This window comes from Theropithecus gelada, chromosome 12 (assembly GCF_003255815.1).
Source record: "Theropithecus gelada isolate Dixy chromosome 12, Tgel_1.0, whole genome shotgun sequence".
In the NCBI taxonomy this organism is placed as follows: Eukaryota; Metazoa; Chordata; class Mammalia; order Primates; family Cercopithecidae; genus Theropithecus; species Theropithecus gelada.
In genome coordinates this window covers 118,581,050-118,604,250 of record NC_037680.1, presented here as the reverse complement: position 1 = coordinate 118,604,250, position 23,201 = coordinate 118,581,050, and the positions used below count along the sequence as shown (strand labels likewise).

The window sequence follows — 23,201 nt, the reverse complement described above, 5'->3', positions numbered from 1 at the left end:
TGACTGAGCGCTCACTCTCAGATCATCCCACGGATTAAAGTTTAAAGAGTATTGCATTGCATTGGATTCCCAACTCGGTTTCAAATCAGTTTTTTTTTTTTTTTTTTAGTTATAAAAGTCAATAAAGAAGGACAAAGCAAACACAAGGTAGCTTTCTAAAATAATAATAATTAAAATAAAAATCTGAATGAAAGTCGTTTTTTATTGATGTATTACATAGACTACTATATTTTATTAATACTTAACAATCCCCCTCACTTAGTTGCCCACAAGGCATGTAACACTGCATTCCATGCAGCATTTGTTATTATTTATTATTTATTTAGCAGTATTTATTCGTACTCCGACATTTAGAAGCACAATCTGCCACTCATTTCTGCTGAAGCTGTGATCTCGGGCTGGCAGATGGCCACCTTCAGAGTCTGCTGCCTGCCTTCTCTGTGGTCCCCATGTGGACAAAAGGACCCATCAAGGGTGTTACTGGGCCTGGCATTTGGGTGGTGGCCCCGCCAGGCCTGGCATGTCCCTGCAGGTGGAGCTGGGTAATCCTGGCCCTGCCCAGCGTCACGCGGTGTCTTTTCCCCCAGGACGAGCGACGTGGGCATGCTTTCCCACCGCGAGCACCTGCCAGTCACAAAGATTGTCATCACCGACGCGGACCGCCCGGGCTCGGAGGCAGCTTACAAGCTGGGACCACTGCAGTGCCAGGGAGACGGTAGGTAGCGCCCACACCTCTCTCCTGACAGCGCCTGTCCGCGCAAAGACCGCTCCATGGGGACAGTTGATGGAAAATGAGGAGTTATGTGCCTTTTTAAAATTAGGGAAGTGACGCACGCCGCGTGGCTGTTACTCAGTGGTTGGTCTAAGGCGTTACCGGGAGAGGCAAGGGGAGCCCTGAGAAGCCTCCCCATCAGCTGGAAACATCCCAGGCATCAGCTAAGGGAAACGCCCCTGCGAGTGTGTGCAGCACGCCCTGCGAGAGAAGCTTCCGCAGACTCCACGGGCGTCATCTGTCCACGGACCCAGCCTCCTGTCTCCATCGCTTGGTCAGGGAACTGGGGCCTGAAACCAGTCATGCATTCGGCTTCTCACTACCAGGATGGCGGGATCAGAACATTGGCTGGAAACAAGCTAACCAAGTGCATTTCGCTTTTTCACTTCTTGATTTCTGCAACTCTAGCGCTCTCTCTCGCTCTCTCGCGCTCTCTCTCGCTCTCCCTCTTTTGTAACAGTGGCTCCTGTGATTTCATCTTCTCACAATATTTGCAACCTAAAGCAATATTTTTAAATGTAATTGCAGCTTTCATGGTCACTATGCATTTGCAGCAGGACCTTCCCAGGTGGAGACCAGTCCCCAGTCCCTGTGAGCACCTCCTCACAGTGAGGCAGTGCACGCCCAACCTCACTTCCCTCTGAGACATCTGGTGACTTCGGACGCACCTCAGTGGCTTCACCACCCACATTTTTTTTTTTACCTTTCTCAGACATTTTATGGTCCAAGTTCTTAACTGGAACTTAAAAACAGAGCAATTATTTGTTCTAAATTAAAACCTTAGCACACATTTGTGATGTGTTGTTGTAGGATTGTAGGAGTTTGGAAGAACAGATGTGATCGATGATCATACAAGCACCACCACGCACCTGCCTGTCATAGGCGCTCCTTGACGGCTGCTCTCTCCTGCTCTGTGCCCTCAGCCTCTGCCTCTGGCTCCATCCTCGCACCTCAGTGACCCCTCAGTCTGCCCTGTGTTGATCATAGATTCTTTTCCCCCAAGATTTTTACTAGTTTCTCTCTGATTGCCTGGCTCAGAGCAGTCCTCCACTGCTTCAAGCTCAGCATGATTCATGAGAGAACTGGGGTCTCTTCTGTTCACATCTCTATTAGGTTTTTAGTCTGTGGGTCCTGGCAGGGAGGATGCCTGTGCTGGGTAAGCGCCTTACAGGCTGGAACTGGCCACCAGAAGCAGCCCACGGCTATCAGAACAGGCCCAGATGTCAGCCTGGAAATCAGGCGGGAGCCACACGGGGTTTCAGGCAGCCCCTGAAAGCTGCTTTTTGGTCATCCGCTGTGCTTTTGCATTTTTACGAATCGCTCTTTGTTTGGTCAGTGTTTCGGGGAGATAAGTTCTGTGAACCGGCTCCATCACAGCACCTTCCTTCCCCAGAGGTGTGTACGCCGCGCCAACCTTTCACAAGCGGGAGAGAGACTCTTTATTTTCATGTTCAGTTTGATGATTAACCTGAAAAGCCATTATAAATCTTTGACATTTGAATTCTGATCATTTTAAATTTAATGTAAACATCGGCCCTGCTGCTACCTGGCATTGGAAAACCTTCCTCTAAGTGTCCTGTGGGAGGAAAAACCATGGCTGAGCTGCTGGAATTGGCTCTTTCATTTCTTCTGCGTGACTGGAGCAGCTGTCTGGGAAATCCTAGCTGCCCAGAGAGCATGAATATTCAGGGCGTGCAGCCGTGCAGCCTGGAGGAGGCCGCCCCTTAGACAACGTTGTCCTTGATTCTCTCCCCTCGGGCACTGCTGTGCCTAAACCACTTTGGGCGAAGGGGATCAACCCTGCCCTCACAAAAAGGTTTTGGGGCTGCACCGGGGCCACCTGCCCAGGGCCAGGAATCCATCCCAGTCTGAAATTCTGAGTCCCTCGCTCTGCTTGGAACTGTTCTCTTTTGGTCACCTGCCTGCCCGCTCCTCTTCTTTCCTCCCTGCCTCCCTCTCTCCATTTGATCCGCAAAGCACAGGAGGGTTTGTTGGAGGGCACATTATAAAACCAAACGAAAGGCATATTCTGAATTCTCTGTGGCTGAAGAAAACAGGAAACGTTGCCAAGTCCTTTAGTGAAGCAATATGTGAGTGGCTCCAGTGATGCAACAGGGAGGCCATGGTGGCACCACTCTCCTGGGGGCCACAGTGAGAAAGAGAACAGGTGCACCCCACACCCACGGGACGGTGCCAGGGACCGGGGAGGAGGGAAGGGCAGGGGCAAGGGGGGGGCTCCACAGAAGGCTGCGTCCGGGAGAAGGCCTGGATTGAGGAGGACGGGGGGCTCCAGCATCCAGCACACGAGGAAGAGAGTCCTGCTCAGCAGGAACCAAGCATGTGGGGCCTGGCTGAGGGTTGCTGTGACCCAGTCTGAGCCTGAAGCAGCTTCAACAGAGGCCGGGTGGTACGGATCGAACTGGGGCTGGATCTGAAGATAAAAGCAGAAAGATTGAATGGGCAGTGGATGTGATTTATGAGTCCGGCAGCCTTGAGGGTTGGGTCTGAGTGGCAGAGCCTGGGACCTGTGTGCAGAGCTCAGGTGTGAGCTGCTCCAAAGCCCAAGATGGGCATGGGCAGAGCAGAGAGGGGGGTGTTGGACTCGGGAGGCTGGAGGGGGAGGCAACAGAGGGCAGTGGGTATCTGGGGAAGGGAAGGACCAAGGGCAGAGCCCTCCAGGGCAGAGGGCAGTGGGCGTGTGGGACGAGCCAGAAGTTCTTTTTTTTTTTTTTTTTTTTTTTTTTGAGACGGAGTCTCACTCTGTAGCCCAGGCTGGAGTGCAGTGGCCGGATCTCAGCTCACTGCAAGCTCCGCCTCCCGGGTTCACGCCATTCTCCGGCCTCAGCCTCCCGAGTAGCTGGGACTACAGGCGCCCGCCACATCGCCCGGCTAGTTTTTTGTATTTCTTAGTAGAGACGGGGTTTCACCGTGTTAGCCAGGATGGTCTCGATCTCCTGACCTCGTGATCCGCCCATCTCGGCCTCCCAAAGTGCTGGGATTACAGGCTTGAGCCACCGCGCCCGGCCGAGCCAGAAGTTCTGAGCAGCGGTACTTTGAGGAGGACCCCGGCGGGCCTCAGGGCAGGGAGAGAGTGTGCCCAGTTGCACCGGTGCCGCCGGGCCACATTGCAGGACAGAGGTGCCCCTGGACCTGTCGGCGAGGGGCCTGCGGTAGCCCAAGGAATCCACAGGAACATTGAACAGAGGCCCGGGGCTCCCTCCACGCCACGTCCTGCACCGGTCACACGGGAGCACAGATGGAAATTTGGGTCCAGAGTTGCTTCTTTCCACTCCTTTGTGACCGGCTGATTCTTGGTGGCTGTGAGAATGAACAGCGGCGGAACAGAGGAACGGCCCGGTGTGTGCTGCTCTGCTGCAGGTGATGGACGCAGGCCTGTGCCTCCGGAATCCGTGTCGAGCTGCTGATGTCAGAAGCGCCACCCTCTAACCTGGAGGCAAAGGTGTGCACAGAAGACCTGGCCGTGTGTCTGCTGAGCTGGCTCCTCAGCGCTGCCGTCAGGGATGACTTCTGAGAGCGATGATCCCTCCCCGTCGGCCTGACAATTTCATGCGCACGTGTCTCCGGATGAGGGTGGCTTTTCTGTGCACATGTTCGTGAATAGCTTTGTTCTCTTTTCCAGCTGTTCTACCAACCAAAACCTGTAATTATATCCAGCATAGTGCATGATTTTCATTTTGTTTTGCTTTATATTTGATTCCTATCATTTTCCCCAACATTAGGAAACAGCATTACAAATTTCAAAAGAGGAACCATTGAAGTCTAAAATCAAGAGTATCTGCTCTCAACAGGGAAATTATAACCACTCCTGGTGTTTTCTTTTTGTTAAAAAGCCAGGCTTACCAGTTCATTTTTGTAAATAATCAGAAAGGCAAATTTGAAAAGAAAAAGTTACTACCTCAGCAATTTTATAATTTCTATTCCTAGTTTTAAGAAACATATGGTTACATTGTGTGTGTCTTTGATCTTGGAAGTAAGCATCCTTGCTTTATAAAGCCACCTGCCTTTTAACAAGTTTTCTCTTCCTTTTAAAAAATAATTAATTTATTATTTGGAAGGTTTATTTGTAGATCAAATAGAAATTTAAAAAAGAAAATATTTATGAAATAAACCTTAATCCCATAGGGCTAATAAAACTTATTTTCCTGAATGGGCAATGTCTATCGGAGAAAAACATTGAAGGCAGGTCTCTTGTTTCATTTTAACTCTGTGAGTGGAGGTTCACCAAGTTATGTACAATATGTACACAACACATCCGCCCTTCGTGTAAAAGGTGAACACCATCTGTGTGTCATCCACACTACACATGCACAGACATCATCCACACTGTACGTGCACAGTCCCTGGGTGCCCCGTCTTAGACCCTGTGTCTGCAGAGTTTATTTCCACATCTCCACTATGCAGCTTCCACCCACCTCTCTGCTGTGGAATTCGCACTTGGGTTCTGTAACCCTTTGCATCTCTCTCACACACACACACACACACACACACACACACACAAGTGAATGCAGCTTCCACCCCGCTCTCTGCTGTGGAAATTGCATTTGGATTTTGTAACCCTTTGCGTTACACACACACACACACACACACAAGTGAATGCAGCTTCCACCGCCTCTCTGGTATGGAAATTGTGTTTGGGTTCTGTAACCCTTTGCATGACACACACACAGGAAGTCACCTTGGAGCAGGGCTGTCACCAAGTCCCTGCTGCGCGGAGGCTCGTGTGGTTGTGCCGAGCCCTTCCTGGTGGGTGACTCGGGCCCACTGTGCTTCCAGCTGAGCCCTGTATAGCACAAGAGGCCATGGCTCCTGCCAGGAACACCCTGGAGCCACTCCCCAGAGAGCCTCCGGCACCCTCTCCTGCCCACCTGTATGCTGGGCAGAGGACCCCAGGGCTCCAGGTGTGTGTGGAGCGGCGTGGGGGCAGCTGCATTTGCTTTTCCGGTTCCCAGCTGACCAACTTCCTGTGAGGTTCAGCCCCTCAGGGAGCCGAAGGTTCAGTCCTGGAGTGGCCCTTGTGTAAATGGGCAGCGTGTGGAGCAGATTCTCATCCACTGGACTAAATGAGCCCCCCGCTCACAAAGCTAAAATGAAATAAGAGACATCCTTTCACGATTTCCTCTACTTTGGGATTTTAAGGAACCCAGACACTCCTGACAGTGGCCAGGGTGGGAATAGGCCTGATTTTCTGTCTTTCCTGCCATCTTAAATCACATATTTTTTTTTTCTGCAATTGTTCAACTAAAAGCACTGTGATGATCTCGAGGCATCTCCAGGGACTCGCCTGAGACTACAAATGTGGGGTTTCCCGGCGGGTGCCTGGCATCGCCTTAATTCACATCCCAGCCGGGTGCCAGGCATCACCTTAATTCACATTCACTATGGCCAAGCCCAGGAACAACAGTAACACAGAAGTTAAGAAATGTGCTTGTAGCTTCATTTAACCAGAGAATGCTCCAGAGAAAAATGAAACATCTTCAGAAAGAATTCTCAACGGAAACCCAGCAAACGGGCAGCTGGCTGCATGTGAGCTACTGAAAACCTGAGTACGGACTCCTTAATATGAGTTCCTCCAGGTGAAGCTGAGAGGTGGATGAGCGGAGCATCATCCTCGGCCCCAGATGGGACCGAACGTGGATCTGCGCCTGCTCAGAGCAGAGGCGAGTGGGGTCTCCCTCCCCGTGGTAACAGAGGGAACGGATAGTGGGATGTGGCTGTTTTTCTGACACTCTGCATGAACTCATTCTCCAGGAAAAGTAATTTAGGTGTGAGGATGTTATGAAGTCTGGGGAGTGACGAGGAATGGGCTGTTCGCGTAACGATCTATGCTTACGATGGATGCCCCAGAACTTTCGAGGCAACACCAGCAGCTTTGGAGTCCAGGACAGCATAGCCAGTACCTGGCTGAGCCTTCAGGGTCATGCACAGCCGCTGGGTCCCACTTTACCACCACGCCACACCACAGGCCTTCCACGAAAGCCAGCGTCAAGCTAAATCCAGAGAAGCTCACGGCATTGCCTCAGAACGGCAACTGTGGACAACCAGATAATATAGAGGGAATGAAAGTCCAGATAAAAACTATGAATGGACAGTCATTTAAATCTACCACATATGACAGGATTATATTACATGCCTTTGGAATTCCATTTCCATTAATGTGCTAATCACTCGGGAAGATGCTTTTATCAACTTGAGCACTGTTAAAATGTTTTAAGCCATTTATTTTGCATTGATCATAAGTGATATGAAATTACACTAACAGGCTGGGCGCGGTGGCTCACGCCTGTAATCCCAGCACTTTGGGAGGCCAAGGTGGGCAGATCACAAGGTCGGAGATCGAGACCATTCTGGCTAACACGGTGAAACCCTGTATCTACTAAAAATACAAAAAAATTAGCTGGGCGTGGTGGCGGCGCCTGTAGTCCCAGCTGCTGGGGAGGCTGAGGCAGAAGAATGGTGTGAACGTGGGAGGCGGAGCTTGCCATGAGCTGAGATCGCACCACTGCACCCCAGCCTGGGTGACAGAACAAGACTCTGTCTCAAAAAAAAAAAAAAAAATAGGCCGGGCGCGGTGGCTCAAGCCTGTAATCCCAGCACTTTGGGAGGCCGAGACGGGTGGATCACGAGGTCAGGAGATCGAGACCATCCTGGCTAACACGGTGAAACCCCGTCTCTACTAAAAATACAAGAAAATTAGCCGGGCGAGGTGGTGGGCGCCTGTAGTCCCAGCTACTTGGGAGGCTGAGGCAGGAGAATGGCGTGAACCCGGGGGGGCGGAGCTTGCAGTGAGCCGAGATCGCGCCACTGCACTCCAGCCTGGGGCACAGAGCAAGACTCCGTCTCAAAAAAAAAAAAAAAAAAAAAAAAAAAAAAAAAAAAAATAATAATAATAATAAAAGAAATTATACTAACAGAAACCAGTATAAAAAAAGTGGTTATTTTCCAATCCAGTTTTCTGAGGAGCCCTGGAGATTGTTGGATGAAAAGCGTGTGTTGTGAGACACGGTCGTAGCATGAGGCCAGGGTTCCACTGATGAATCTTCTCATTGGAGGAGGAATTACCACCCAGGCCTGGATGAGAGCCGGGGCTCCTGCCACGTGGAGGTGGCCCTGACTGGGTGTGAAGAAGTTCCGGACGCCTGGGTGGGAAGGTGAGCGTGGCCAGCTCAGGGGGTTTCTGCAGGATATTTTCTTTAACTTAAATTTACAAAGGTGCTTAAAATATCAAATGATGAACCAACCAATGTTTTGATAATAAAAGTATGGTGGAACATTATTGAAGTGATTTGCCTGGGTAAGGCGTTCAGAGTGAAGACACTTCTTACATCGAAGGTGAATTCCTTCCTGTGCCGTGCGGGCCCCGCACCTCCCGGTTCTCATCAACCGCCGACTCTGCGCGCGACCTCATGTTCAGGAAAACGTCACAAAGAACACAAACGCGGCCTTCTTAGGTTGCGGCTGCACTCAGCAGCCAACGTTTGACATGCCTCACGGGTTTGCTGCCTTCTCCCCCTTCTCCCGTCAGGGTCCTTCTGGAACTCGGCGTCTTTCCACACGGAGGCCTCCTACCTGCACTTCCCCACCTTCCATGGAGAGCTCAGCGCTGACGTGTCATTCTTTTTCAAGACGACGGCTTCCTCTGGGGTGTTTCTGGAAAACTTGGGGATCACGGACTTCATCAGCCTGGAGCTGCGCTGTGAGTGTCTGGGAAGCTCTACGGGGCACTTGTTACTTTGCTGTAAGCTCTTGGGCGGTTTTGTGTGTGAAGCACCCCCTGCCCCTGTCATCAGCTCCACCCCGACTGGTTCATTTCCAGCCCTCAGGTCTGTGAGTTCCACTCACCGCTGGTCAAAGAGACCGGCCATGTGCCGCGGCAGCACAGCTGGCAGCCCGTGGGCAGGACCTGTCTGCATTCAGCTGGGTACAAACAGGGCGTTGGGTCCCACCAGGGCGTCCACAGGGCGTTCCTGAATTCCCAGTCCCTTCGTGGCACAGACCTGCCGTGTTACGACCAATGCCCCCAACCTGCTGATCAAACTGTGTGAGGTTGAGGACGAAATTCTCCACAGACCCAGGTGGTTTAGAGTGTCCCTGCCACAGGTCATTACCTTTCCAGTTCCTTACTTAGTAAACTGAACTGTACATTCTGAGCTTATTTATTTTCCCGTATACATAAGTTAACTTTGCCTTTTCACCCGACTCCAAAAGTCGACTCCCCGCCTGAGGGCCCCACGCCCTTGCCACCGGGGAGCCCTCCCCATGGTCCAAGCTCAGGCCCCTCCTCGGCTGTCGCTGACACTGCTTCCCTGTGGGATGTTCCCAGCCCCCGCAGAAGTGGCCTTTTCGTTCGACGTGGGAAACGGGCCCTGCAAGCTCACGGTGCAGTCGCCCACTCCCCTCAGTGACAACCGGTGGCACCTGGTCCGAGCCGAGAGGAACGTGAAGGAGGCATTGCTGCAGGTGGACCTGCTGCCCCCCAGCACCCGCCAGGCCCCCGAGGATGGACACAGGCTCTTGCAGCTCAACAGCCAGCTCTTCGTGGGTGAGTGCGAGCCGCGCTGCTGGCTTCCCAGTCCCGCGGGTGCTGTAGAGACGGCTGGAGAGGAAGCAGAGAGCAGGCGGGGTTGGGTGACAGCTGAGGCACCACTCAGGGCCGCGTCCTCACACCTGGCCAGGTGTTCCGTGGTGACCTCATCCCCAGGGCCGCGTCCCCACTTCCGGCCGGGTGCTCGGCGGTGAGCTCATCCCCAGGGCCGCGTCCCCACTTCCGGCCGGGTGCTCGGCGGTGAGCTCATGCCCCGGGCCGCGCCCCCACTTCCGGCCGGGTGCTTGGCGGTGAGCACATCCAGGACCGGCTCCGGGGCACTCTGCTCCGGCTGCGTCCTGCCCAGTGAATGGTGTGGCAGCCATTACCAACCACTGGTCTCTACCTGCAGGTGGACGCCCGCCCGGAAGCTGCAGTAGGTGCTCCCCTGGGTGCCCCAATACTGGGGCCAGAAGGAAACCAGGAGGGAGGTGGCCACGGCCCACTCACCTTCCTCCTGCTCCCCACCTCCTTCCCTACCCCGTCGCTTGCTCACATTTCCAGGCAAGCCAGACCCTCAGCAGCCATTTGCTGTGACTGCCCCGCAGCCTGGAGTGGGGGCCCTGGCTCCTGCCCTGGCTCAGTGGTTGGTTTCGGGGCCTCCTACCCTGGCTTAAGGGTTGGTTTTGGGGTCTCCTGCCCTGGTTTACTGGTTGGTTTCGGGGCCTCCTGCCCTGACTTATTGGTTGGTTTTGGCTTTGTGTTGTGTTGTCCACAAATGATTTTATTCTCATTTGGCTTAAAGAAGACAGAAGGATTACCCCCTCTATGACTACTTCTCCGCATTTTCAAAAGAATAAAAAAGCTATTTATCAGGAACTCCAATCAATGAAAAATAATCACGGACTCTTGCTGGAATCTCAGTGAGGCGGATGTTTGAACTTTTAGGATCCCCACACATTTCTGTGCTTAAGCAATCATCTCTTACAAGCTTTCGCTAGTCAAAAAAAAGAAGCTTATTGTTAATTTTACAAACGTTTAATTTTAGTATTTTCTGTGTATTTTTTTACTTTTTTGAACTATTTTAGTCTATTAAAGAGATACTTATGGAAATTTTTATGCCCAAGGCACTGTGCCGAATGCCCTAATTAAGATCGTATGGCCACATTTGAATAATGTGTGTAATATATAGTTGTATAAGTTATGAGTACCTATAAATAAAATAACACAATTTCTGCAATACTATGCGGAAAATTCATAGGGTGACTCTGCCGCCGGGACCCTGTGTTCTGAGGATGAAAAGTCTTTCAACCCCACTTAGCTGTCTCGGTTTTTTTTTTTTTCCTTTTCTTTTCTTTTTTTTTTTTTTTTTTTTTTTTTTGGAAATGGAATCTCCCTCTGTCGCCCGGGCTGGAGTGCAGTGGTGCGATCTCTGCTCACTGCAAGCTCCACCTCCCGCGTTTATGCCATTCTCCTGCCTCAGCCTCCCGAGTAGCTGGGACTACAGGTGCCCGCCATCACACCCGGCTAATTTTTTGTATTTTTTAGTAGAGACAGGGTTTCACGGTGTTAGCCAGGATGGTCTCGATCTCCTGACCTCGTGATCCGCCCGCCTCGGCCAAGTGCGGGGACTACAGGCGTGAGCCACCGCGCCCGGCCAGCTGTCTTGGTTTTTATATTTGGTGAGTTCATGGTGAATTCCTGAATCATGGACATCTGCCTTAACGCGAAATCTCAGACTGGGTCTCACATCAGCATCTCCTCTCCTGAGCCTGGCACCACAATTAAAACCATAGAAGTGGCCTTTCTACTCTGAAAAATGGAGCAGACAGGAACTGTCCTCAAACTGGCAAGTGCAGTCTGCTCTGGGCTGTGGCCGCCCACGTCAGGTCCCGGGAGCTGCACCTGCGTCCACCATGCCCAGTGTCCACAGCCTTCCCAGGGCTGAGTTCAGGAGAGATTTGCTGCAAGCAGGGAAGCCCCTGCACAGCCAGTGCCTGTGAGGTCAGAGACTGGCCGCATCTGCCAGTCCCTGATGTTTTAAAACACCCTCCCAATGAGTCGAGTCTTTCAATTTCTGAATTCCCAAATGTAATCAAACCCAAGACATTTTCAGGGAGCTCTGGGGATGGAGCACTTTGCTGTGTCCAGGTACAGGGCTCCTCTCTGTGATTCTCTTCCAGGGCACTTCGGTTGTAGTTACGAACATGCACCATGCCCACACACATTCACACACACAGGCACACACGCACACACACACACAGGCACGCACACACGGAAGTATATACACACATTCACACACACGCACACACACACACACACACAGGCACATACACAGAGGCACACACACATTCACACACACAGTCACAAATACAGTCATTCACATGCTTACTCACTCCCGCAAGCACTCTCACACACACACATACACACATACACACACGCACACACAGTATATGCATTTTGGGAGACATTTGTATGGAATCCCTTAATTTAATCTTATGTTTGTGGCTCAGTTCTTTAATGCAAATAAAATTGCAGGTATTATTTATGGGAAATTAAGTGAGCACAACACACATTTTTGAAAGGGTTGCTTTTCTCAAAATGTCATTTATTTCTCAATTATAATTATATAATCTTATATAATTATAGATGAGAGAAATTTGGGTTTGATTTCAGTAACTCAATATTTTACCTACTTTGATGAGAAAAAATAAAAGGTTGCCTCAATGCAAACAAAATGCCACAATTTCCAGATAAACCCAGCAGAGCAATCTGGTTTCTGGTTCAGTGATTCGCCAAACACTGTCTTCCAAACAGGTCCCACCTTTTCTTTTTTTTTTTTTTTTTTTTTTTTTTTTTTTTTTTTGAGACGGGGTCTCGCTCTGCCACCCAGGCTGGAGTGCAATGGCCGGATCTCAGCTCACTGCAAGCTCCGCCTCCCGGGTTCACGCCATTCTCCTGCCTCAGCCTCCCGAGTAGCTGGGACTACAGGCGCCCGCCACCGCGCCCGGCTAGTTTTTTGTATTTTTTAGTAGAGACGGGGTTTCACCGTGTTAGCCAGGATGGTCTCGATCTCCTGACCTCGTGATCCGCCCGTCTCGGCCTCCCAAAGTGCTGGGATTACAGGCTTGAGCCACCGCGCCCGGCCCAACCTTTTCTTGACTGTATTGCTCGTTTGCACTTTTGTCTATCTTCAGGGAAATTTACAATGTCTTTATTATATTCTTGATAATGAGAACAAGATGGCTGAGAGGTGGGCTTCTGAGGACAACTGGTCGGCTGCCTCCCACCTCATTCCCCAGGGTGCAGGCAGCACCTCCAAAGGAGTGTCCAGGGCCCCTCTTCCCCTCCAAAGGAGTGTCCAGGGCCCTTCCTGGGCCACCCAGCCCACCTTTCTGGGGTCAGCTCGCCCTGGGCTCACTCAGCATTTGAGACAGCTGCTATCAGCTTCAGCCGTGAAGACTGCGGCAGCCCCTCGACGGCCAGCCCTGACTTCAGAGGCAGAATCTGGTCTAGAGTGAGATGTCTGTAGCACCAATGCTCAGAGAAATTCAAATTGTCCTTATTTGCAACGGCGAGGGCCACAGCTCACAGTGCCTTGTGCCTCAGATACCAATTCCTCGGGAACGTTACCTGCTTGTACTGAGTTATCCTGTGTAGCTGGGACACACGCAGGCGTCATGAAGACTGTGCTGTGTTTTCAGAGTTGCTGTTGCCTTATTTTGTAATAATAGCATTTATCCGCAGACTACACAGAAGAAACATCTTCAAAAACATAAGACAACACTGAAAAAAATAGAAAGTTAACTGTTTTCTCGTGTAGCATAAAAATATGAAACGGAGGAAGTTTCACCCTCGTGTGGGATAGAAGTCACGAGATGTTACCTCTAAGAGTTTCATCAAAAAAACCACTAGTTGTCTTGTTTAGATAAGCGCTATTTTTATTTAAATTACATTCTCAATTTCACTGGGCTGTGTCAGGTATCCAGGCCCCCGTGATAGCATGGCACTGCTGCATTTGAGGAGATTCAGACCTTTCTGGGCACCACAGTGGGCTGAGGACCTGCCGCCTTCTGGCTGGAAGCAGAGACCCACAGCAGCTGAAGGATGTGGGCCCAGCAGAGCCGCATCTGATAGACGGTGCTGGCCGGAGCAGGGTCTCTAACATAGGATACGAATTTAAGAGGTTTCTGGGGCTGGACACAGTATCCGAAGCCCATAGTTAACAAATTCTAGAAAGCCGTCCTCTGTGCCATCAAATGCCAGTGAGGAAGAATATTGTATATGTGAAAAACAATGTCGTTTTTAAGAAGTCAGATGCCCGTCGTCTCTACAAGAGAGGCTTGAATGTGGTGGACGTCGCATAATTAAATGGCACTTGCTCTTGTGGCCGCAGGTCCCCACCAACCCGGCCGGGTTTTCCCTCCTGCTCCCGCTCCAGGGTTAACAGCACGGCCTCGTGAGCTGAGTGGCCCCTCAAGGTTTCCCTCGCCTCCCCTCATAGGTGCTTTTGTGGGGCTGGGCTGCCCCTACAAGGCAGTCCTGGGGTGTAAATGGAGGAGACGCAGGGCCCGCATGATCTGGGCTTTCACCTCCACCGTCCTTCTCCAGTCAGGGCTGCACGGCTCATCCCGGCAGCTTCCATAGACAGGTGTCTCCGGGAAGAGGGTCAAGTCCCAGCTGCTTCCTTCCCTTAGGCCTGGGGCCACGGACACCCTGGGCATGTTTTTCCTAACCAGCTCTTGGGAGCATATCGTTAACCCCCATAAAAGAACTTGCCAGAAAGATGAAATCTTGACTGAAGCACTGATGCCCACTCCAGCCGGCAATGCCTCTCTCCCCAAATGTTTGAAAAGATACTACTACCTACTACTCCATGTCCCAAAGTAGTATTTAAAATTAAATGTAACCTTTACTTAAACTAAGAAATCTCAAAACCAAAAAAAAAAATGTTCAACTTTATATGTTCATCCAGGTATCGTATCTTGAGAAAATGAAGTCAAAGCTTTGGTTAGAGACTCTTAATTCTTAAAAGTAAAAAAAAAAAAATAAAAATGAGTTATCATTTATGAATGAAGTTACCTGCCTGTGTGTCTATTTGGTTTTTAAATCACCAATCCTGTCTCATAACTGCCGAGCCTGTGAACAGCAGCGAGGTTTTGTCTTCTTCTCTGAAGCTCTGGGCTGGAGCAGCCTGGCCGCCACCTGCATCCACCCTGTGCACGGCCCATCTTTTTGGCACTTCCTTCGTTGGTCCCAACCCTGGACCTCACAGAGGCGTTCTCAATATCACGTGTTGTGCTCAAGCTTCTGTCGAGCTAGAAACGTGGAAGAAACATGAACCGGGATGGCTCTGTGCCTCCTCCCAGCTAGTGTGAGCCGCCACTTGGCCATGTGGGGGAGAGAGCGGAGGGTGGTCACCTCCCAGACGCTGCCTGCACAGCCCTGGCCCAGCCCCCTGCGGCCTCACCCTTCCTCCTTCTGAGTTCATGGGAAGCCAGGAGCACCCGCTTCCAGGTACAGACAGATCACAGCCCACGTTTCCTGTAGTGACTACATTCTTACCATGTCCAGGCAACACTCAGGGCACTGGGGACACAAAGGTGATTAAACCTGGCCACAGGCTTTTGGGAGACACAGAGCGCTCTGAGGACACTCTCCTTTCCACCTGCTGCCCTGAGGACACTTCCCTTTCCACCAGACACCGTGAGGACACACGCCTTTCCACCTGACACCGTGAGGACACGCGCCTTTCCACCTGACACTGTGAGGACACGCACCTTTCCACTTGACACTCTGAGGACACTCCCCTTTCCACCTGACACCGTGAGGACACTCCCCTTTCCACCTGACACAGTGAGGACACGCCCCTTGCCACCTGACACCGCGAGGACACTCCCCTTTCCACCTGACACCGTGAGGACATTTCCCTTTCCACCTGACACCCTGAGGACACTTCCCTTTCCACCTGACACTGTGAGGACGCTCCCCTTTCCACCTGCTGCTCTGTGTCCAGCACTGAGACACAGATGCAGAGGAACCTGGGAAAACGTGCCTCCCCAAATGCTCACACCCAAATTACAGGTGTGAGCCACTGTACCCAGCCTGAATTATCCTTTTTTGATATATATTGTTGGATTTGATTTGCTAAAATTCTTTTTAGAATTTTTGTATTGTTTTCATGAGGAATGTCTGTGTAATTTTCTTTTCCTTTAATACTCAGTCTAGTTTTGGGATTAGTGTAATGCTCCCTCATAGAATAAGTTGGGAGATAGTCCCCTTCTTTATATTTTTCTAGAAGATTTTATGTACAATTAGAATTATTTCTTCCTTAAATATCTGGTAGAATTCAACACTAACACCATCTCTGTTCTTGGTTTCAATGGTGGGAAGGTTTCCAAGTATAAATTTATTTTTTTAATTGATACACAGCTTTTATGGCTGTGTATTTACTCTTTATAGCACTTTGGTAGTTTGAGTCTTTCAAGGAATTTTTCCATTTCTGCCAACTTGTCAAATTTATTGGCATAAAATGTTCACATTCCTTTAGTGATACTGATTAAAACTGGGGTGTTACCACCTTCTCCACTGATGAGCCCTGTAATCTGCCGGCTCACTCGCTCACTCTCTCCAACTCCCTCTCTTCTTCCCTCCCTCTCACCTTATCAGTCTTGATAGACATTTATTAATTTTACTGGTATTTCCAAAGAACCAGCTTGTGGTTTCATTGGTTACTACTTTTATGTTTTCTGGTTCATTGATTAATACTCTGATTTTTTTTTCTGTTTTCTTTAGGTTTTATTGTTCTTCTTTTTCTATTTTCTTAAATTAGAAGGTGAGGCAATTGATTGGAAGCCTTTCTTCTGTATTAATATAGACCTATACTGCTAACTATTGTCACACAAATACTGCTATAGTTGCAACCTGCAAATATTCATAGCTTGTATTTTAATTTTCATTCAATTCAAAATACTTTTAATTTTCCTTTTGATTTCTTCTTTGGCACATGTGTTCTTTATGAGTGTTGTGTTTATTTTCCAACTACTTGGACATTTTCTAGGGATTTCCTTTATTTGAAATGAGATTTTTTTTTTTTTCTTTGAGATGGGGTCTTGTTCTCACTGCAGCCTTGACCTCCTGGGCTCAAGGGATTGATCCTCCAGCCTCAGCCTCCCAAGTAGCTGGGACTACAGGCATGCACCACCATACCAATGCTTTTTTCTATTTTTGGAAGAGATGGGGTTTTGCCATGTTGCCCAGTCTGGTCTCAAATTCCTGGGCTCAAGCAATCCACCCACTTCAGCCTCTCAAAAGTGCTGGGATTACAGGCATGAGCCACTGCACCCAGCCTGAAATGGACTTTTTCTGAAATAACTATAACCACTATAGCTTCCTTTCAATTAGTGCTACCACGGTGTATCTTTCTCAGCTTGTTCACTTGTAACCTCTTTGTTCTTTATATTTAAAGTGGGTATTGTTTAGGCAACATTTAGTGGAGTATTGTATTATTAAACAATCTATTTCTGTCTTTTAATTGCACTTGTGTTTATACTTATATTTAATAAGATTTTTCACACAACTCAGTTTAAATCTATCAACTTACTATTTATCTTCCATTTGTCCCATCTGTTCCTTTTTTGTTTCTTTTTCAGCTTTTGTTTGGATGGAATAATTTATAGGATTCTATTTTCTCTCTTTCACTGGCTTGTTAGTGGTAGCTCAGGTGTGTGTGGGAGAGATTACTGGTTGTTTTGGGTGTATAGTCGTCTTTAACATATTAGAGTCCAACTTCAGGTGACCTGTTAGCACTCCATGGACAGCAACAGAAACCTAGAATTGTGCATTTTTATCTCCTCCCCCTGCCTTTGTGCTTTTATTGTCAGATATCGTGATTCTACATGACCTGTGCTTTAGAAGACACTGTGGCCCGGCATGGTGACTCACGCCTGTAATCCCAGCACTTTGGGAGGCCAAGGCAGGTGGATCATGAGGTCAGGAGATAGAGACCATCCTGGCTAAAACAGTGAAACCCCATCTCTACTAAAAATACAAAAAATTAGCAGGGCGTGGTGGTGGCGCCTGTAGTCCCAGCTACTCGGGAGGCTGAGGCAGGAGAATAGTGTGAACCTGGGAGGTGGGGCTTGTAGTGAGCCAAGATCGCACCACTGCACTCCAGCCTGGACGACAGAGTGAGACTCCATCTCAAAAAAAAAAAAAAAAAAAAAAAGACAATGTGAATATTTTCAAATAGTCTACTATATTTTAACGATAATGCAGAAATGTTCTTCTGATTTACCCACACGGTGTGTGAAGACCCAGCTCTCCACTGGGTAACCCTTCCTTCTGCTGTAGCATTTGTCTGGTGCAGATATGCTGGCGAGGAGTTCTTTCGGGTTTTGTTATCTGAAAAAGCCTCTCTCACGTCCACTTCTGGAAGCAGCCTTTATGGTGAAGAATTCTACGCAGGCAGCGGCTTCCTTCCCGTCCTCCGCAGACACCGCCCAGTGGCCTGGCTTTGGCTTCCCTTCTCCTGTGGTCCTTGTCTTTGATGTTTGGTCTCTGGCTCATTTTATTATTTTTTATGTATGTGAACTTTTAAGCAACTTTTTAGTGATGGGCCTTAGTTTATTTCCTTTCTGTTTGTTGTGTTTGCATTTCAGAGAGTTTCATAGACTGTAGGTTTACAGCTTGAATCAAATTCAGACAATTTTCAGCCATAATATTTTTCTCCCCTTTCGAGAGCTGCCACTAGCATCCGTTATGCTGCTTAAAATCTCCCCAGATCTGATGGACGCTCTCTACTTTTCTGCTACTGTTTTCAGCCTGTTGGCCCCCGTGATTCATTTTGGCTACTTTACATTGCCAAGTATTCAGGTTCACTAATCTTTTCTTCTGAAATGTTTAATATTTAATCTCATTTGATGTGGTTTTTCCTTCTCAAAAATTATAGATTTTATCTCTGAAAGTTCAATTTGGGCTTTGAAATATCTTTCACGTCTCTAAATGTTCAATTATTCCTCTAGCTTAGTCATAATAGCTTTTTAAAATATTCGTCTCTGTGAATTCCATCGTGGGTGCCATTTCTAGATAAGTGTCAATCGGTTGATTTTTCTCCCCAGGATTTGCCTTTCATCCCTGCTTCTTTATACACCTGTCTGTCTTTACCAGATACTAGGCCTTGTGAATTTACCTTGCTGGATGCTAGATATTTGTGTACTTCTTTGCAAATTTTTTAGCTTTCTTCTGGAATGAAATGAAGGTATTTGGAAACAGCCTGGTTTTTTGTGGTCTTGCTCTTAAGCTCTTTTAGGTGTGACTGAAGAGCAATTAGTTTAGTATTAATGTTTCTCACTATTGAGAGAAAACTTCGTTCTGTCCTATACCAGATGCCCCTGAAGTCTGTGGCTCATCTCTGCTGCGGCTGTGGAGATGGCCCAGTGCATCCCCTGAGGCTGCTCCCTTTAAACTTCTGAGTCCCTCTGTCCCTGGCCCCTGATGTTTTTCTTGTGGAATGTGTCAGCCAGTGCTAAGCTCAGTGCTGGTGTGGACTCTTCCAGATGCCCGGACTCTTCTCCACCCAGCCCTCTGCTCCCCACCCCTCTGCTCCCCAGCCCTCTGCTCCCCAGCTCCCTGCTCCCCACCCCTCTGCTCCCCACCCCTCTGCTCCCCACCCCTCTGCTCCCCACCCCTCTGCTCCCCAGCTCCCTGCTCCCCAGCCCTCTGCTCCCCACCCCTCTTTCAGATGCTGAGTGCCGCTGGCCTCTCTGGCTCTCACCACCTCCCTCCTGTCCTGGGAACCCCTCCAGGCAGATGCCTGTGGCTTCCATCTTTATCCCCTCCTCTCCCAGGGATCCTTGACATTTGCATCTCATGTGCAGCGTCTCCAGAACTATTGTTTTTTGTGTGTGGTTAGCTGCTTTTTGCGTTGTTTTTAAAGTGGGAGAGTAAACCTAGTCCTTGTCACTCTGTCTTTGTCAGACATCCACAGAAGCTTGTTTTCAATGATGTGAAAAAATTCTCACACTTCAGCTAATCGTATCAATGTACACTACATCGCGTTACAGTTATTGCTGTAATATTGGTGTTTTCTTAAATTTTGTCCTTCATTCTAATGAGACTACTTTAAAAATAATTCCTTGGTTAATTAAGATGGAATCGTTTAGAATAAAATGAACCAAACTCAACTTTTCTCAAGAAAGGAATAATTTTTCAGTGTTCCTGGAGATTCCCCAAATTTATGTTTCTAAAGTTACGTTTGTTCCTAAAGCCTTTGAAAGTCGCGACGCTTACACATCCCATGAAGCCCGCGGGCGAGGTCACTGGCTGTGCTCTGCGCCTCTGTTTCAGGTGGCACGGCCGCAAGGCAGAGAGGCTTCCTGGGCTGCATTCGGGCACTGCAGGTGAACGGGAGGATGCTGGACCTGGAGGGAAGGGCCAAGGTCACGCCTGGTGTGGAGCCTGGGTGCCCTGGGCACTGCAGCACCTACGGACACTTCTGTCTCCATGGGGGGCAGTGCCGCGAGAGGCACCAGGGCTTCTCCTGTGACTGTGAGCTGTCTGCATACACGGGGCCCTTCTGCTCTAGTGGTGAGTGCCAACGGGGACCGGGGCCAGTAGCAGTGTGTGGGCCGTGTGGACATTTAAAATTTAATACACATTTTCTGTGTAGCTACTTCATAAAAGAATCTCAATTCCTAAATTCCCGTGGTAAATCACTGTTTTACAGCCAATCTTTTTGTTAATTAGAAGGAAATGTGACTCTACTGTAAAATTCAGTATTGAGCCCGTGGTCTTATTGAAATACTATCTGTGTATTTTATGTTTTCAGATCATGTGTTATTAAAAATCTGCCCCACATGGCCCTTGACTGTTTCAAACCTACTCAGATGACATTATTATTTAAGGTAATACCTTCCAGTGTCACAAGAAGAATGCTTTCCAAAAATATATTTGACAAGTATAATAAATACATTTTCCATTAAATGTCAAAACAACTGTAACAGAATCACTTAAACCTCTTGCTCTGGGATTTGTTGATAATCTTGTGACACAATCAAAGTGATAGGATATTTTTCAGCCTCCCTCACCTAAGAAGTTACAAGCCATGCTTTGCCAAGATAGAAGGAGCCTGTTGTAAGATGTGCATGATTCTGGGAACGTTCTGATGCATTTCATGCACCCGTGGGCACGCACAGAAAACACCATGAAACAAACCCAGCGCTTTCACTCAGGAATCTCTGTGCAGCGTCATTCATTGGGCTTTGGAGTATAAGCTTGGATGCCAAATTGGATCAGCTGTTGATTTTCAAAAGAATTAACTGCCTAGAAATAGTGAGAACACAATTATATGTTATACTTCAAGAAGACTCTGTGTTGACAAACCAAGTCATCTCTCACCATTTCAAGACACAGGAGAAATCCAGTTGTTCCAAAAAAAACCTCAGATGATGTCAGCACAGGGGCTGGTGGCACAAGCCTCCCCCGCAGAGCCAAGGGCAGCAGAGCAGGTACACACTGGGAAAGGCAGGTCACTAGAAGCAAACAAACAGCAGAATGAACGAGCCCCCAGTGTTAATGCAATCTCTGCCCAAATCATCGCCTGATCCCCAAGCTCCACAGCCTCAGGAAGACCTTCAAAGGCCGCCGGGACAGCAGGGATCCGCGGGGGGCAACCCAGGGGGAAACAAACTCACAGCTGTATCCGGGCATGTGAACCACCCCCCAGGCCAACAGCAGGGCAAAGATGCAGAGGCAGCAAGGGCAAGAAAGAAGGGCGTTTGCAGCGAGGCTTCTGCAGTGTCCAGCTTTCAGTAATACACACCACACATGCGGACAATCAAGAAATTATACTCCACATGCATATGGGGAAGATGTGGTTACTGAGAACTGACTCTGAATGGCCCATTTCTCTCACTGTTTCGGCAAAGACACTGAATAGATATTATATATTACTCCAAGAAAATGAAGTTCAGAGAAATAAAGAAAATACACCGTCAATGAATAAGCTGATGTGGAACTCCAACAGAGCAATGGAAACCATTTTAAAAACAGACGGAAATGTAGTAGCTGAAAGATACAATTACTGAAATTGAAGAACCAATTGTGTATTCCTGTGGGCTCAACAGAAGAAAGAATCGGTGAACTTGAAGACAGGGCAATAAGAATCCCCCAACTGAAGACTAGAAAGGAAAGATTCTGAGGGAAAGTGAAGAGAGCCTCTGAGTCTTGTGTGACCACATCAATAATTAAATAATTTAATTCTAAACAATCCATGCGTCAAAGAGCTCGTAAATGAAATTAGAAAATGGTTAAATGGACCAATAATAAAAATACACCACATCAAAATTTGACTGCTAACATCTACAGCAGTATTTAGAGGAAAATTTATGACTTCAAATTATTCTATTACAAAAGTATGCACGTATAAACTTCATAATATAAGTTTCTAATTTAGGAATTTAGAGAAAGAAAACCAAAATAAACCCAAAAACATTAAAAGAGAAAAACAGATGGAGTAGACATAATGAAATAGAACACAGACAAAGGAAGAGATCTGTGTGATTTAAAGCTGGTTCGTGGAGGAGATCAATAAAATTGATAAATTTCTACGAAGACACTCAGGAAAAAGAAACAGGGAAAGAGGACACAAATTGCAAATGTCAGGAAAAAAGATATGATGTCAAGGCGGAGGCTACAGACTCCAAAATAACCATGGAATATCATGGACGGCATCATGACAATAAATGTCACGACTTAGATTAAATGGGCACATTCCTTTAAAAGCACAAATTATAAAACTGACCCACAAAGAATGAATAACTTGTAACCACTAACAATTAAATTTCTAAGTAAAGACCTTCTCAGCATAAAAATCTCAGGTTCAGATAATTAACTATTAATTTCTAGAGAATATTTAAGAAAACAACAATATCAGTCTGACACAAGCTGTTTAAGCATAGAAAGGAGGAGAGGATATGCTCCAGCACCATTTCTAAGCCAACTAAAGATCTGATGCTAAAATCTAATAAAAACTCTACAAGAAACAAAACAAAACAAAAAAAACCATAGAAATATTCTTCATAAATACTGGCACGAAAATGCTTAACAAAATATTAGCAAAGCAAATCAAATAATGTGAAAAAAATAACACCCCAATCAAGTGGTATTAATATCAGAAGTGCAATGCTGTTTTAATTTTAAAAAATAAGGACAGTCATTATATTAACAGAATAAAAGCTATAAAATAGATAATAATTTCAATATTAGTGGAAAGCACATTTGACAAAGTACAGTATGACAACTAGGAATATAAGGCAAGTTTTCTAACTACATCTAACATCCTTTTACTAAAATGCTTACTGGTGAAAGAAAGAATGGTTTCCCCTAAAATGGAGAAAAAAGCAAAGATCTCTATTCCCACCACATCTTTTCAACATGCTGCAAGTCTTAGCCAGTGCAATAAGACAAGAAAAACAATAAAAAGCCACACATTGGAAAGAAAACATAAAATTCTCTTTAGTCATAGGACATATAATCATCTAAATAGAAAGTCATAAGGAATTTACAAAAACCTACTACAACTAAAAGTCACAGAAAATAATATACAAAAATTAATTGAATTTCTTTTTTTTTTTAATTTATTTATTATTATTATACTTTAAGTTGTAGGGTACATGTGCATAACGTGCAGGTTTGTTACATATGTATACTTGTGCCATGTTGGTGTGCTGCACCCATCAACTCGTCATTTACATCAGGTATAACTCCCAATGCAATCCCTCCCCCCTCCCCCCTCCCCCCTCCCCATGATAGGCGTGTGTGATGTTCCCCTTCCTGAGTCCAAGTGATCTCATTGTTCAGTTCCCACCTATGAGTGAGAACATGCAT

The 23,201-nt window shown here is 47.6% G+C and overlaps 1 protein-coding gene across 1 annotated transcript in view; it reads left to right on the top strand.

Moving 5' to 3' along the window:
• Positions 1 to 23,201, top strand: part of LOC112635910 (contactin-associated protein-like 4) — a 183,894-nt gene that overhangs the window by 146,101 nt on the left and 14,592 nt on the right. The window contains exons 20-23 of the mRNA XM_025403975.1: positions 588 to 715; positions 8,316 to 8,486; positions 9,114 to 9,332; positions 19,662 to 19,901. Coding sequence (XP_025259760.1) covers positions 588 to 715; positions 8,316 to 8,486; positions 9,114 to 9,332; positions 19,662 to 19,901 — 758 coding nt within the window. The remainder of the gene's footprint in view (positions 1 to 587; positions 716 to 8,315; positions 8,487 to 9,113; positions 9,333 to 19,661; positions 19,902 to 23,201) is intronic.